Source organism: Poecilia mexicana, unplaced genomic scaffold (genome assembly GCF_051168715.1).
Source record: "Poecilia mexicana isolate PSO_F unplaced genomic scaffold, ASM5116871v1 scaffold_21, whole genome shotgun sequence".
In the NCBI taxonomy this organism is placed as follows: Eukaryota; Metazoa; Chordata; class Actinopteri; order Cyprinodontiformes; family Poeciliidae; genus Poecilia; species Poecilia mexicana.
The window spans coordinates 11,941,730-11,958,984 of NW_028263390.1; the positions used below are offsets into that span (position 1 = coordinate 11,941,730).

A 17,255-nucleotide genomic window follows, 5' to 3' on the forward strand; every position below is an offset into this window, starting at 1 on the left:
GTAGTTGTTGTTACCGTTGGCTTACAGGCGAGTCAGAAAATCAATTAAGTTATGAAAAATACCATTAATTGCCTTTCTTTGTCACCGCAGCCCATGAAGACATGGCGGATCTACAGATGTCGGGTGTTTGAGGAAATATTCTTCTCGTCTAATGAACAATTTACCGCAGATAAAAACCTTTCCCCTCGACTGGAATATTTACGGTATCTAGGTAAGTTAGCTTGATAGCTAACCAGTGAAGTTGACATTAGCTATTCGGCTAACTATGTTTTTCTGCTGCTGAAATATTCACTAAAGATGGTTCTTGTTACTCATTACTGCACAACAACGAGGACACTTTTAATTTTAGCTTCTCATAGGACTGGTTAACATCGGACACTGAAACGTTGCTGACATTTTTTCATGTTTGCATTGTGCAATTGTGTCCTGCAGTAAATAAAGGCATTTCAGCTTTGTTTTACTGCCTAGTACAAGATTTGTTCATGCTGTATTACAATTCCAGAGCGAATCTGTTAGCCATTTTTGCTGAAGCATCTTAATGGCTTTTGTTTACGCTCTGCACATGCTCCACATGGAAATGAGAATGCGCCCTGCAGTGGTTTATACCCTTTTTTTCAGCTGTTATGTTTCAGCTTTGTTCATTGTAACGTGGTAACATAAACTACGGGGAGGGGGAACTATTCTGATATTAAATTGCCTTCTCAAATTTATACTTTGCGATCCTTAAATTGCACTGATCCTAGATTCTTGAGACCGGGCAAGAAAGACGATGATGTTTATTGTTCTCGATATACACATTTATATGACTTGACTTTATATGACTTTATATGACTTTATAATATATTATAAAGTCAAAATTGTTCCGTTGAGGTTATTCTTATGGCTAGAAATATCACTTTGTTTACGTTTTGAAAACGGAACTCCAAGTCAATTTTACTTGGTGAAGATTATAATTGAATGATCCTAAGATGAATTAAAAAAAAAACAAAACAAACTTTTTTTCTCAGGTTCCAATGTAAATGAAAATCTATCCATCCTTTAAAGGGCAATTTGGAATGACCAATTACTGTTACAGATTACAGATTATAGAGGCAATTGTTGGGTTGTACTGGGTGTAGTACGAGCAAAATGGACTTAAAAGCATCTTGTGATTTACTTTTTTTAAAGCATTTATTATAAATAAGATTAAAAAAAGTAGTTATTAGCACTAGCTTGTATGGCTGGGACAAGAACAACAATCAGGTACATCAGGACACCAAATAAATTCAGTAGTTCAGTTTTTATTTGTTCACCACTGTGGGCTGTATTTAATTATAGTTTTAAATATACTGTTTTATTCCTGATCTCATGGAGTCAAGAGTGGAATATATATATATTATTTTATTTATTTATTTTTTCTATAAGGTCAGGAAACCTTGCAGACTTTATTGTTGTTCCCTTAAATATCATGATGAACTGCGTGATAGTTCCTCATTCCTGCCTGTTGGAAGCTAATCCTCTTCCCCGATCTGAAGTCTTGAGCAGGTTTTCTTCCAGAATCACCCTGTGTTCAATTCCATATATCTTCACATCAGCATTGCTCCCCTCCAACCCCGCCAAACCCCCCATTGCTACTAAAGACATTTATGTCCACAGCATGATGTTGCTCCCACCGTATCTCGCAGTAAGGGACGTTGTGCTCATGGTCGTATATAAGCAGTGTGAGTTTTCTTCAGCACATAGCGGTTTGCATGCTGGCCACATCGGCAAGGAGGTTTTCTGACCAGAAAACTTCCTTCTAGATTTTTGCTGCCCCACTTTCATCTTGGTACTTTTCCACAAAAGGGTGGAAAAGTGGCCAGATTTGTGGAGTGCATGAAAGTCCTGCAGACAGCTTCTCTCGCTCTCTGACTTGAGCTGAAGATCTTTGCAGCTCCTCCAGAGACACCATGGGCCTATTGTCAGATTAATGCTCTCCTTCCCCGGGCGCTAGTTTGATTAGACTGCTATGTCTTGGTAGATTTACAGTTGTGCCATTTTTCTTTTCTTATTTTTTATTTATTTATTTTTTTCATTTTAGAATAATGAATTGATCTCTGTGAGATGCTAAATGCTTTGTATATCTCTGTATACATTGAACCTGCTTTAAACTTCTCCACAACTTTCTGCTTGACCTGTCTGGTGTGTGTCTTTGTCTTCATGACGCTGCTTGTTCGCTAAAATTATCAAGCAAACATTGGAGGCCTTCAAAAAATAGCTTATACTAAGAATAAATTATACATAGTTGGACTTAATTTGGTAATTAAGTAACTTCTAAAGGCATTTTTATTTGTACAAAAAAAAAAAAAACTTTTGAAACTTATTAAGTTTTGCACCATTACGTGTTGGTCGATCCCTTTTCAATAAATCATAGATTGTCGTATCATGACAACATGAGAAAAGGTTAGGGGGTACAGGTACTTATTGAAGGCACTGTCCGTACAGTACAGCCCATTCAGTTTTGAGACATGAGATGGCTTTTGTTTGTGTAGCTCTGGGTAATAATGTGTGCGGTGTGCAGCCATTGTGATCTGTGTATCTTTTTTTTTTTTTTTTTAAATTGAACACATCACATTGGAAGAATCTGGCTCATTTTGGAGGATTTAAAAAAAAACAAAAAACAGTTGTTTGGAAATTTTTAAGTTCTGGACACAGTTTTTTTCCCACGTTTCACTTAAATTGTTACTCCCTAAAGGAAAACAGTATTCCCTACTGGTAGCGCCCTCGTTTGTCAGGATAATGTGCCCACTAGGGCTGCACAGTATGTCACAAACTTATTGTTATTGCTGTGTTAATACACATCTCAGGCATATTGCGAAGAATCGTCTGGACTGTAATAATCGTTAGCTAATTATGCAAGCACCACGCCTTCCTGCTCTCCATGACTGTAGCATAATTGAGAGCATTTGATCATGCAGAATAAAAAAAATCTAAGTTTGCATGTGAGTGGCTTGACCTTCAAAGCCTATTAAAGACATTGACTAGGCCTTTAAATTGTTAAAGATTTCAGTCCAGTCAAGCGTCTGTCATCTATGGGAGCTGCTGCAAATGTGTGGGTGCCTGACAGGACCGCAGACCTTTAGAGAGGAGCTCGGATGTTGGGTGCATGCGCACAATGATGTGGCTGATTGGGGGAATTGGATACTTTCAAAATATTTTATCCGAACAGATGACAATGAGCTGATGGTTGTGGAAGTCTGGAAGAAGACGCTGGACAGAAGAGAGAGGCTGACCGGAAGATGCCAAGAAAAAAACAGCAGAATCCACAGCCAGTCAAGTGTAGGTGCTCTATGGATCTTCTTAAAGTTGACTGTTATTGTTGTTTTTACATAAGTCCTGAACAACAGAACCATCATTTGAAACGGTTTCTGTTCTCGGTCCATGTCTTCACATCAAATTGACTCGAAGATCAGCTGTTCAGTTACCACTGGGCTGTTCTCAAACTTATTTAAAAACGACTTCAGGAAGGATTTTAGAAGACGTAAGATTTTGCTGTTTTCGTTCTGTGTTTGATCATTTTTGCAGTTTGATGTGAAATTAAAATATGACTATATTATTGAGCTATATTTTGAAGATGTACCCGATGTATTTGATATATTCTTCGCAAACAGTGCCTCTGACATATTGAGTTTTTTTTTGTTTTTTTTTGGATTAAGGACTTTTGTGTAGTCTTCATCCTCTTTGTACTGCGTTTTTACCATTAGGAGAGAACTTGGTATTCCCATACGTGATTTTTGTAAAGTAAAAACAATATTTACAGATAATCCAAACTCCTTGGTCGTCTCTTGTGCTCTCTTTTTCTTCAGCTCACCCAAAAGTTTGCCATTGGATTTAATGCAGGGGACTTACTTTTTATGTCCAGTGAACCGTTTCTGTTCAGTTTGGGGAGTTTTCTGGATCATTATCCTGCTGAAATGTCCATTGAAAACTGTTGTTTTGATTTCCTGGCAGAGGCAAATGCACACCAGCGCTCTCGGGACCTTTCGAAAAGAAATCGGCCCAGAAGCAGGGGAGTCGGCGCAGAAATACAGCCTGTACAAATTTTGAAAGTATCTTCTTTTAGCCCCACCTATGGATCTGTTTTACTGTTGCCCTTGGAAATTTGATGCGTTTACCTGGCCTTAGTTTTGATAAATCTCAGTCTGTAATCCCTCAACAGGTCTGTTAGCGTGACGTCAGTCTTTCCAAAATCTGTAAAGACTGTGAAAGTCATGTAGTGTGTCCCAAGCTTTAAGTCTCATCTAAGTCTCGGTGGCATTTAGGAAATTACAAATATCTACATTTTGGGTGGTTAAAAATACGCTTTTTCTCCAGGAAGAAATGGGCAAGTGAAGCCATTTCCTGTCGTAAGAAGATTTAACGCTCATCTGCCTTTCTTGAAAGAGTGTCGTCTCTTCTCTTTCCTATTTTGAAGAGTGGCAAACAGAATTCAGTGCATCATGTCACATTTAGACCCTTCGGGGAGAAAAGAAAATCACAGATTAGTTAAACATTTCTCACCAACCTAAAAAAAAGTAAAGTAAAAATGGAAAATTTCTTCAAAACATTACAATTTTACTAGTATTTTACAGTATGTAGGTGCCAGTAATTTTGTTGACTTAAATTAGAGGTGTCATTTTTATGGAAGAGTCAGTTTTACATTATGAAACTGTAATAAAATCTTTACAAAGTAAAATTTTAAGGTGTCATCTGGTGTAGTTGCGATAAAAGAGCAACATTCGGCCGCTGTTAACAGTTTTTGTTTACCTTAGTGTCTTTGGAGAAAACACCAAAGGCTTTATGTGGACTGTTTCAAATATTTCGAACCATTAAATGTATGATTTATTTATTTATTTTCTGACCACAGTGGATTCTGAAGATGGTGTAGCTGCTGACGCTCCTGGAAACCTTCCCTTAGACACAGACTTCCTTCTAGAACAAGACCTTGTGTTTGGTGATGCAGACCACGACAGAATTCTAGGCCTGGAAAAATTTGCAGGTTTGTGGGACTTTTATTTATTTATCTATGTTTTAGGAACTGAGTTTGTGTCTATGTTTTTTAAATTCTCAAACTGGTGAAAATCACCGTAAAGCTGAGTCTGGTTTTATGTCGTATTTAAACATAAAACCAGGGTTTCTACAATGTCTGGAATATGTTGAGTTTGAATTGATTGGTTTTTACGGTGCGGGTAAGTTTGAAAAAAACAACTATTGACAAATATTTGTATGTCCAGGCTTTATCTTGAAATATTAAAACGCAACATATTTCTAGAGGAAATCTGGTTTAGCTTCACCCTCTCCATTGCAGTCATTTGGTGTTGAAGACGTCTCCAACTCTTGTAAGTTTTTCGCTGCTTCATTTTAGATTCCCAGTTGCAAAATTGAATATTTGATGTCAGACAAGTCATAAAAAACTTGAATGCGAGGTTTTAAAATGATGAGTTAGGCTACAGCCTGCTAATGATGCTGAAGATGACTTCTGATTTAAAACGTTTTTTTTAATTATAATGGTGAAAATTAAACTGGATGCGTTGTACTGGATGAAAGTTATTGATTAATGAGTTCATCTAAAGTTAACTGGTAAACGATTGACTAACGATCAATTGATAAGCTGCCATTTCTTAAAAAGTGTTCTTGTGTCTGAAGAGAAAACTGTCTTTCCATAACAGAAAGGGCAAAACACATTGTTCCAAAAGGTGAAAAAAAAATTATGTTTTTAATGATTTCTCAGCCTTTGGACAACTAATTAATTGGCATGTAATTAGAAGTTCCAACGTTTACCGAAATTTAGTAAGGTGATCAATACATCCTATAATTTATTAATGTCAGGGGGAAAAAATATTGTCATATGAAGTATTGCTTTAATCTTTTGTGGTTTGAAACCCAGTTGTAAGAACAAAAGACGGCGGCTCACGGATTTCTTTCGAAGCCTTTCCACTTTTTGTTCTCTTGAACTTTGGGTTCTGTTTTGTCTCGTCTCACAAACCGAAAGGATTGACACACGACCTCGGTGTTTTTATTCATTTGTTAGTCTGGTTGTTTCTTTGTTTTGTTTCTTTTTTTTTTTTTTCCTATTTGTTATGCTTTCCACCTACATCGCTGCAGTTTTTGGCGATGGCGTGTAACAGGCAGCACACATTTCGCTGCGTGGCTGTTTGTCAGACCGAGTGAACTGAAAAACGAGAAAGCGAAAGAAGGAGCCGAGACGCGAACGTTATATAAGGGACATAAAGACGGGACCATTACCATCAAGGACATCATCATGAGAAGGCATTTATTCATCATCATGTGCTGCCTCTGCTCACGCTACTCTACCTCCATTATCGTTTCCCCATCATCATCATCATCTTCTGCCCTCATCATCATCATCATCATCATCTGCCCTCATCATCATCATCATCATCATCATCATTATCATCATCATCAGAAGCAGCAGCCTCACCATTGCAGTCATCATCATTATCATTAGGCCTGGTAATCATCCATGAGGGGTTTCCATGGGCCGGGATAAAAGGCCGGCTCCAGATCTCGCCTTCCTCACTTTGTGCTTCAGCATCTGGAGAGGAAGGTGGTCTCGGTCCTGCTCGTTCGGCCCTCGAGAGGTCGGCACGTCAAAGCATTGAATCTTTTTACTCCACCGTCTGGGAGAAATAGATTTTCCTACCTCTAAAAATACACTCGGCTTAGTCTGTGAGTATCATTTCATTCACTAAAAGGATTTTACTGTGAAGTGAGGCTTTGTCTGCCTGAAAGTTTTTTTTTTTTTTTTTTTTCTTTGCTACAAGTTATCACTTAAGGGAGTGAGTTTTTAATGTTCAAAAATGTCATTACATTTACTTTTCCACCTCTTCTCTTTAATCTGTTTTATTTTTTTATCCGTTTTCTACACTCAACATTGTCTGTGTAGCTGTGTGTGTGGCAAAGTGCCAACCCCGCCCTGAATGCCTCCGCTGTGCACACTGAAGTTTGAAATGAATTCTGTGCTCAGGTTTTAATTCCAGAAACGGTGAAAGCAGCCGAGCTTGTTTGAACATGTCCATAGGAATTATCATAGCTAAGTCTTAAGACGGTTGAAGTGACATGAACATAGTGAAGGCTCACCGTAACGTAGTGGAAAAGGAAGAGCTGGCTCGTTTCACTCTATGCAGCCACACCGTTTGGTTAATATATGCACCGTCTGATTACTAAGAGTATTCCTGTTCATTAGATTTTTCCTACTTTTGTCATGTTAGAACCATAAATGTATGTATGTATGTAATATACTGGGGCTTTAAATAATAGACCAACAAACAAATAGTGCATAATTGTGAAGTGGAGAGAAAAAGGAGCAGCGCTTTTCACAATGATCTAAAATTAAAAATCTGAAAAATGTTGGTTTGCATTGTGTTTGCCCCCCTTTACTCTGCTAGCCCTGTAGAAGTTCAGCGCAAACAATTAATAAACAAGTAATTTGTTTTTGGTATTAATGGAGCTTTTCAATTAAGACATTCAAATCCAAAAACATTTCATCCCAAGGGAAAATTAAATCTCATAACTCATATCATCCAAGTTTGCTTAAAGAGTCGTCGTGGTAGAACCGCACACCCAGCTTTAGCAGGAGAAGCAGCCAAAAGGACTGGGCTGTCACCAGGGGAGCTGCAGCGATTTGCAGCTCAGGTGTTGAAAGAACAACTCTTAACCTCCATTAACATTCCACGGATACGTTCTTTAAAGAAGAGAAGTAAGAAGGCAGCAGAGGTTGAAAGAAATTAAGACGTAGTCATGTTTGTAGTTTTCCGCAAGCCATAAAGTGACAGAAAGTGTCCTTGTTGTACCTGTGGGAAAAGGAATTTTATTTTTTGTGATTAAATTGATTAAAAACTTTGCACTCTATCTAGGTTAATATTTGTTGGGGGTAAAAATGAAAACCTTTTTAGAATTGTATGCCGCCTTACAATGTGTTGATTGATCACAGAAAATCTCAGTAAAAGCAGCAGAAGTTTACGGCTCAATAGGAGAAATTCAAGGCGTGTAAACACTTCTTTAGGATACGGTAGATGGAATCATAACAAATGTAGTTTTGTACTGTCTGTTGAACTGGGAGCCACTTTTATGGAGCACTTATGCAAACAGCAGTGTCCCATAGAAAATACTTTCTTAATAAGGAATGTAAATGGAATCTAAAAAAAAAGACTTTAACTGCATTGTGTTTGTTCTTCAAACTTCATCTCAAAATCATGTTGTTTTTTTTTTTTTGTTTGTTTTTTTAAGCTGTGCACATTTGTGAGAGTTGTATTCACTTTGTGGGCCTTTAGGATGAAATGTGTTTGTTTTTTGTTTTATAGAAGTAGCTGCTGAGATCGGTTTCTCCGTGTGTCCTCTGGGTGATGAGGAGAGCTCTTCCTACAGCCAGCTCAGTATGGAAAGTGAAACGGACAACTCGCGCAGCACAGCCGACAACAGGAGGGAATGCCAGAGCCGAGGGACTCAATCCGAGCCAATGTTTCCTCCTTACCTTTCCTGTAGGGTCTGCGGACAGCTCCGCGACGAACCTCTCGGCCCGGGCATGGACCTGGTTGGGCCTTACTGCCTTAGGTGTTGCAAAGCCTCCAGGGAGGCGAAAAGCTCAGACTTCTGCTCTCCTTTCGGGAGCGGCGGCGGGGTTCGCTCCGGTTTGCAGATTCGTACGAATTCCCAGCCTGATTGCGAGGGCTTGGGGAACGGGGTGGGCGACAAGGAAGAACTGTCCGCCGAGGACAGACTGCTCAAGCAGCACTCGTGCCACCTCTGTGGCTTCTCCTCTCGCTATGCCAACCACGTGAAGCGTCACATGAAGACGCACAACGGGGAGAAGCCCTTCAACTGCCCTCTGTGCACTTACGCCTCAGCCCAGCTGGTGAACCTGCAGAGACACTTGCGCATCCACACTGGGGAAAAACCCTACAAATGTGAGACGTGCGCTTTCGCCTGCAGTTCCCTTGGAAACCTCAAGAGGCACCAGCGCATGCATGTGCCTAATTTGCCCCAGATGCACTCTGCAGGGGTGGGGCAGGACGCTCCACCTCAACCTGTGTGTGGCCACAACAGCCTGAAGAGACCTGGGAGTGAGCAAAGACCCAATGAGGAAGTGACTGGTGCTTCAGGTAAGACTTCCTGTAATTTTAACTATTGGACAACACACACAAAAAAAATAAAAAATCAACTTAATTGAAGTTGGTTGTAACATAATTGTAATTAACTTTTATTAAAAAAAATATGTTTTTTGCAAGTTTGTTAAAACTGCTACCATATCTGATCTGATTGGATGAAAAAATCAAACTCCTAAGCCTTCACCCTGTGGTCCTACTGCCATCTGTAGCAATACACAGCTTGGTCAGAAGCAACCAATCAGAGCCAGAATTGAAGGGTCTTAATGCTGTCAGTCAACCGTGTGTACACGCTGCTTAATGTCCTAAAGGCACAGAAACAACTTAATGTTTGCAGGATGTTAAAGATTAATGTTTACTCGGTGTCATCAGCGGCCCTGCTAGCTAGTTAACAGCAGGCTCTGATGTGGGGGAGGAGCTGTATAGCTCCTGGCTCTGATTGGCTGTTTCTGACTGGCACGGGTGTATTTCTGTAAATGGACCACTGGGAGGAGCCAGAGAAGCTTAAAAAATAAAAATATTTCACAGATTACCTTTCTCATGTCATACTGTCAGTTTTAAAAGTGTAGAAAACATTTTTTTTTTAATAAAAGTTAAATAATGCAGCTTTAAAGGGATATAAATGTTTTTGCAAAGCACTTTCAATTGTTACTATAACTGTCTTGAAATATATTTCATATGACTTAATAACTCGCTCTGTAACTTTTTTCTTTTTGTTTGTTTGTTTTTTTGCCCCCAAAGTCTCTGAGGTTGCAAGGCCAACCTCTAACCTGAGTTTGGGGGCCCAGAACAGTGACTACCTGTCGGTCTTTGATAACTTGAAGGGAGCATCTCCTCCCCCCATCCCTGCGTCCAACCCAGCTCCTGGCCACCAGCCTCCCTCTCTGCTGGAGATGACCGGCAGCGGTAGCAGCAGGACTACTCGAGGGGCCGTGGCCGAAGGCGCAGCGCTCCCGACTCCACTTTTCCCTTTTACCTGCCGGCTATGCGGGGTCGTCCTGGAGGACGAGGACGGCTCCTCAGCCCAGATTTGTGCCAAGTGTACCCTTGAAATGCTGACCAAGGACTCCTCATCGTCTCCGAACAGCCCCGGTGAGCGCAGTGACAAGGTCTACACCTGCGCCGCCTGCCCCTTCCTCACCCACTACCCCAACCACTTGGCGCGCCACATGAAGACTCACAGCGGCGAGAAGCCGTACAAGTGCCCCCAGTGCGACTACGCCTCGGCGCACTTCGACAACCTCAAGCGCCACCACAGGGTGCACACGGGAGAGAAGCCCTACAAGTGCCATCTGTGCGACTACGCCTGCGGGAATCTGGCCAACCTCAAGCGCCACCAGCGCGTCCACTCGGGCGCCAAGCCCTTCCAGTGCCCCGTGTGCAACTACAGCTGCAACCAGAGCATGAACCTGAAGCGGCACATGCTGCGGCACACCGGCGAGAAGCCGTACAAGTGTCAGGAGTGCGGCTACACCACCGGCCACTGGGACAACTACAAAAGACACCAGAAAAAACACGGCGTGGCCACTGACGGCTGGGTGAAAGTTCCCATGATCGGCACCGACGTGGAGGAGGACAGGAGGAAAGTGATGGGAGGCGGCATTCAGACTCACAGAAAAGAAGTCGGAGCCGATATGCAGTACATGCCGCGGGAGGCCGGGGCTGGCTGTACACTCAAGCTGCAAACTTAAGGTTGCATAATTCCTAACACAGCAAAACTAAGCTACCAGCAACTTGTTTCGATTGTTTTCACTGAGCCTTTTTATGGATTTAACGTGCGTCTATCTCTCAGTGTCACGTCGGATCTCTTCCATGGCTGCTAATTGTTCAGTAAGTGGAATCTGGCAGAGTTAGGAATTCGTTTTTTCAATTATTTTTATGCCTTTTTGGTTTGAGTGTTTATTTTCTACAGTGTTTTTTTTTTTTTCTTCATTTTTTCATGTCAGGGTAAAAAAGGGAACTCTGTGGAAGTTTTCTGTCTCACTGTGTAATCAGATACGGATATTTCACTCACGCTACACGCATGTTGTCATTTGAACGATGACACGACCAAATATCGCCATCCTTGTGGGACTCCTTCCCTTGTCTGCTTGAGCTGCCCTGACAAGTCATTAAAACATTTTTAATGCACAAGTTAGTTATTTTTGGTTCATTTTAAACGCAAATGAAATCAAATTGGTACTGAGTCAGTTTGGTTCTTTTCTTCTAAATGACATTTTTATTCTTAAGTGTGACAATTTTGTACCGACCCAGAACCGGACAGTGCATCTTTTAAGCAGATGGCTTCTGGAGACGACTTTATTGTGCTTTTTTTTTGTTTTGTTGTTTTTACTCAAGTTCAATCTCCGTTAGTGATATGCCTTCAGATTGCCGTATGTAATGCTATCAAAGTGCTATTTAATAGTACAGATATTGTGTTTGTCTTTATGAATGTGCCAGTAATTTAAACAATGCTGCCCTCACTCAAATAGTCAATTTTTATTTACTTCATTTTTTTTTTCTTTTTGCCAAAATCTCCTACGCTTTGTCTGTAAAAGTAAAGAAATGTGTTAAGGCTTAATTTAGCACCATAAATGCATGTGGAGCATGTTGATGGGGCGTCTTCGGCTTCCAGTCATTGGTCTAGAATCTTCTACAAACAATTTTTATCCCGTGCTTATTGAAGCTCAATAATTCTGACATCTATAGAGCTCCGTGTTCCTCTGAGTATAAGTAGATTAGCTCTCGACTAAATAAAGTTAAACTTGTTGTTCTGTTACTTTAGGTCCAGCCTTTAGGATTGTTGTAACGGGGCATTTCCTCGTATAAAAATACCGTATCGCTCAGTGTCGTTTATATCGATTTTTTTTTTTTCGTCGTTACTGCTGATCCAAAAGTGCCAACTTGAAACAAAATTAAAGCAATAAATTAAAGACTTAAAACGTGTATAGCTAATTGTGAAATCGATCAGCGTTTGTTCACACAATACTCGGCGTACTTCTTGCCTTCAATTCAGACGCTTTCCTTTTTTTTTTCTTTTTTTTTGCTTTAAATCGTCCACACGCTGCTTTCTGGTATAATATTCTCCTGCTCTTCCTTTCGTGCTCACTTGCAGTCACTTTAGATAGCATAGTTTCCGCTCTCCGCACCATTTAGATGTACTCATTGTTTGCAGAGCTCAGTGGTGAAACCGGGTCATTAGCATCGACACGGAGCCAATAAGCAGAAAAAAAAAAGACTTACAGTTGTGCTGCAGGCAATAATTGATCTCACATCCAGATTGATATGTTCTTATTTTATCCAATGGTTTCCCTGTGAAATAGTTCAGTATATATATACCAGGAGCCATCCATCCATTATCTTCGAGAAAGCATGCTAACCAGATCACCAAGCCGCCTCAACCGGCTCCTCTCTATGTGGTGGAGCCTACCAAAAAAAGTAAAAAAAACAAAAAAAAAACAGAAAATAAAATGAAAAATAAAATCCGGAGAAGGGGAGACGACCACTAGCATAAGTATAACTGAGATAAAGAACAGTGTATTGCCAGGTGAAGCATTGATTTAAATACTTTACATGCAGCCTAGAGATTAGTTTTCTGCAATGTTTCAGGTTCATTTCTTCTCCTAACATATCAGTAACTTTTTACAGCTTAGCAACACATTTCATTGACGACAGTCTTTCAACGGAAGACCTCTGCTTTAATTTCGTTTGCTATTTACTGTGAGATTTCTTTTTTCTTTTAACCTGAAAAGAGATTAATCAAATAAGAAAGCATGTGAACACGTGATAGTTTTATTTCTCTAATGTGGCTGTAATGCACATCTCAGACGTGCATTTTTTTTCTTTGACTGTGCCGTGTCATTTAGCTGCCATGTTTGGAAAATAAGAACTGTGATTTAATGTTAAGTGTTTGTGAATGACTATTTTATGCAAGGGAGACATTTTCCAGGTTGCAAACCCGACATGTCACAATGAGCCCACGGATTTATATTTCCCGCAGGTGGGCTGTTTCTGTTTTTACGACGACGTCATTAATGCCTTAAATGAGGAGTTTGAAATAAATACCTGGAATACGCATCGTTGGATGTAAAACATCGAGCTAATCGTCTGTTTTGTTGTCTTTGTTTTGCACGAAGCGTAGCATTTGGTCACACAATCAAATTTGTCTGTTTTGCTCATCACAACTACAACTTGTTTCAGCTTTTATGGGCAAAGTAACCTCAATAATACAATCTGCATGTCTGAACAGATACGTCTGAGGGAAGGGGTATATTTTATTTTCAAAATAAAAATTCTAATGTTGAAAACTTTACTCTCCATGTTGAGTGGTTAAATGGTGGTTAATTGCCATAGTTTGTAACTTTTATAAACAATGTATATATTATTTACATATTTATTACAACTGTCGCCATGTTGTGACAGCGAAACGTGACAACAAAAAAAACCTGAAAAAAGTCAAGTTCCTCAGTCAATGCACCGTTTCCAGTCAGAAATAACCTGTCAGAGCCACACTAATGTATAGCAGCGTGTCCAATAATGCTAATGTACACGCTGCTGAATACACGCTGCTGAATGTGCTAATGGCAGAGAAACAACTTGCCATTACAGAAATACTGTTTACTCGTGATCAGTGGCCATGCTAATTAGCTGGTGCAATCCCTGCTGACTTGTGTGGGAACCTAGATGAAGGCTAGCAGAGAGCAACAGGGCGATGATTGACAGCACTAAAACCCTCCTCCTGTCTCTGATTGGTTGTTTCTAACAGAGTGGCGTATGTCTGCAGATGGCAGTAGGACCACAGGGATTAGGCAGAGGAGCTTGATTTTTTTTTTTTTTTTTTCAGATTATCCTTATTTTATTGCAACATAGTGAGTTGTAATGTTTTTTTTTAATCATTAAAGTTACATACTGCAGTTTTAAGTATAAACCAAAAAGGTGAAATCTAAAATAAATTGTTCAACAAACTGGTTTATTTCCACCGGTTTTGGCATGACTGCCGGGTAAAAACGATGTAAAACGAGTCACACGGTCTGAATCTTTTGAGTTTATTTTAGCATCTGGACATCTGATGATTATTCATGAATTTTGACATTTATGTTGAAATGACACTGATGGGGGGGGGGGGGGGGGAAAGAAAAGAAAAAGAAAACACTTTAAGATTTGGCACGTACACATTTACCAACAATCAGGATCTTGCAGCGCTGTGAACTCTGAAGTGACAGGTAAAGGAGAAAATAAAAAAAATTTTAAAAAAAGACCTCAGTTGTTATTGACCTATCTATAAAAAGCAGAGGGGAGTAAAAAGAATCAAAGCAGCCGAAGGATGAAAACATTTACATCATTTGTCGTTCCAGTTACCAGTAAGAATAAAGCTGTTGATCTGTTGGCACTGATTTACATTTAATGGCCTCATAACTCACCGAGACAACAGCGGCGGCATGATACTTTGTTTTTTGTCGTTTTTTATTTTAAATCAGTGAGATATGGTCAATCTGTTGCCTACTCTGTAGAAACTTTGTTCATTACAGCAACTGTGATTACATTAGCCACTTCGAAGCACCATTCTTTTTAATTAAAAACATTCAACATGATTGAAACAACCAACAAATCACAATAATTCAAAGAACATTCCCCTCAGGATCATTTGTCAGAAAAGAACAAGACAGAAAAATCACGATAAATTTGTAAACACTCGATTTAAACCAAGACGTCCCCCCAACATCACGTAAACATGATCAACGTTGGTCCATGTAGACTTTGTTTCATACAGCTTAGATTATATTTAAGCCATTCGATTACAATAAGCAATGATACAGATATTAGTACATGTTCAGAATGCTTACTTGCAAGTACAGAATATAAAAAGTGACATTATCATAATCTGTTTGTTTTTTTTATTATTTTTGTGCAAAATGCTTTAGTAAACTATAATTTGGCATTAATGAGAAACCTTGAAAAACCTGCAAACAAAAACTAAATAAAATGGATTTTCATGTTTTTACCGTCACACTTGAGCCTCAGCTCAAAAATTTCAGCTCAACTGTTAATACTGTGCAAAAATGATGGGCAAGCAGCTCCACCAATTTGATTAACCTTCCATCAACTTCTGCAAGATTCTAGTTGTTTGAAATGTTTGCTCTCAACCTACGGCGAGTGACAAGTTAAGGCATCGGACTGCTTCCGAAGGCAGGAGAAGTGGCACCTCTTCTAACTGGACTTTTTTTTTTTTTTTTTTCATAATTTGGCACAAGAGTAGCAGGAAACATTTTAGAAGCATGGGTTTAAAAGCCAAACACCGATCTATATGGCGAACCAGCTGGTCTAAATTTTCTGTAGTTGTGAGATATATTTTAACACATTTGCAACCACTATATATTCTCCTCCCTGTTCTGGGATATAATCACTAGTGGCAGGTCTGCACATTACACACACAAACAAACATTTGGCTCTGGTCGGAGATGGAGCATGCAGCCCACTTGAAATGTTTTCCTCATGTAAAAATCGATACAACTTAAAAAGTCTTAATGGAATGATTCTAACTAAAACTAATCGGGGCGAGCCTTTTAGAGTCTAAAAGAGCAAATGGCGGTGGAAGAGTAAATGAGAGCTTTAAGGCAGCAAGTTCTCCGGGAAGAAGCTACAATCTTGCAGACGTGGACCGCCTCGTGTGGATCGCTCGGCTCAGTTCAGCTTGTGATCTTTGTTGCTTTAGTCGTTACTGGTGAAGTGAAGAATGGAAGCGGGGCAATTTGCGCGTTACAGGTCATCATCGCCGATTCCCTCGAAAGCGTAGTTGCCGTGAAAGTCGTCGCCGCTGATGTCGTTTGCAGAGTTGGACGCACTGATCCCTCTGAGAGACACCGAATTCAGCTTGGTCTGGACAAAAATAAAAAGTGCAAACAAATTAGAGTGGTTGAATCTAGAAGGAAAAAAAAAAAAAAAAAACTTCTCTAGTTTGATGCTAAAAGCCCAGAAGAAGGACAGAGTAATACTCACCGACAGCTTGACAATTTGTTCTCGGCTCGGATCAGGGGAGTCCTGCGACCCCAAAAACATAAGTTAAAGCATTTATATCATCAAAGCAATCAGCCTGCTGTTCCATTACTCACCAGTAGAGGGGGAGATTTCACAGCTTGCTGACTGTCAGACCGATGGATGGAGCCATTGTGTCGCCTTCTCAGCATCTGGAAAGACAGAGACAGACAAAAAAAAACACTCAAATTTATAGGAAAATTTATTTAATGTTGAAAAATTAATTACCAATTAAAATGTTTGATGCTTAAATAATCATACAAAAATAATTTACAGTCATCAACTGAAAAAAAAAAGGTTCAGTTAATGATTTTGATGCTAAATAATTAAGGTTTACAGTGAAAAGGTTTTCAAAACCCAAAAGTAAGTACTATATATTCCTGCATGTGACGAGTGTGTGTAAACTTTTAATTGTGTGCAAACCAAACAGTTTAATGAAAATAAAACCAAATCACTTTTGCACAACAGAAAGGACGTGAAACGTATCCATGCATTTTTATTAACGCAAACCTTCTTTATACTGCCACCCGACTTCTTCACCATCAACTCATCCACCATAGACTGAAGGCAAGTGCTCATCATGATTGCCTGAAATCACAAGTACAAAGCCAATTTTTATTAACAGAGCAAATATAAAAAAGATACAGCCGTGGGAGTCATGACTCAGCCTTAATATATGTAATTACAGGAACTCGAGGCTAACATGCCAAAGTAATAGCGTTGGTGCACTGAAGAAATCCTTCAGCTTCCCACACAGACTTGGCCAATTTCTTTATGCGAGAGACGAGAACACAAACGTTGCTAGACAAGAGATCTGTCCTGCCGACAGCCATCACCGTCTACAATAACTCTTTGAAGAATCTGAATTATTATGAGTTACAACAACATTTAATTTCCCTTTGGGATCAACAAAACATTTTTTTGAATTTGAATTGAGCCGACCAGGCTCCGTCTACCTGCTGGCTGGTGATGGTGACCCACTGGAGGCGATCCTTGCTCATTAGATACTCAAAGGCGAGCTCCAGCTTCACCTCACATTTTGTCGAGTTGCAGGGATTAGTCGTACCATTTGATATAGGGACTTGCTGCAGTTAAAAAAAAAAAAAAAAAGAAAGAAAAAGA

At 39.7% G+C, this 17,255-nt stretch overlaps 2 protein-coding genes across 3 annotated transcripts in view; one reads left to right on the forward strand and one right to left on the reverse strand.

The window, feature by feature from the left end:
* On the forward strand, positions 1-14,225 carry znf513a (zinc finger protein 513a). 2 transcript variants are annotated; one of them, XM_014990783.2, is made up of 5 exons: positions 73-211; positions 3,188-3,297; positions 4,865-4,996; positions 8,322-9,119; positions 9,864-14,225. In XM_014990783.2, exons 2-5 carry the CDS (start codon positions 3,258-3,260, stop codon positions 10,811-10,813), a joined length of 1,920 nt encoding a protein of 639 aa, XP_014846269.2. In that variant the 5' UTR covers positions 73-211; positions 3,188-3,257; the 3' UTR covers positions 10,814-14,225. The 2 variants fall into 2 exon arrangements, with proteins under 2 accessions (XP_014846267.2, XP_014846269.2); XM_014990781.2 differs by lacking the exon at positions 3,188-3,297 and having other exon boundaries at positions 1-211.
* snx17 (sorting nexin 17) overlaps positions 14,126-17,255 on the reverse strand; it is a 21,725-nt gene continuing 18,595 nt past the window's right edge. Inside the window, exons 11-15 of the mRNA XM_014990784.2 lie at positions 17,090-17,218; positions 16,644-16,721; positions 16,211-16,285; positions 16,098-16,139; positions 14,126-15,977 (exon numbers count right to left, since the gene is read on the reverse strand). Coding sequence (XP_014846270.2) covers positions 15,858-15,977; positions 16,098-16,139; positions 16,211-16,285; positions 16,644-16,721; positions 17,090-17,218 — 444 coding nt within the window. The 3' untranslated portion in view covers positions 14,126-15,857. The remainder of the gene's footprint in view (positions 15,978-16,097; positions 16,140-16,210; positions 16,286-16,643; positions 16,722-17,089; positions 17,219-17,255) is intronic.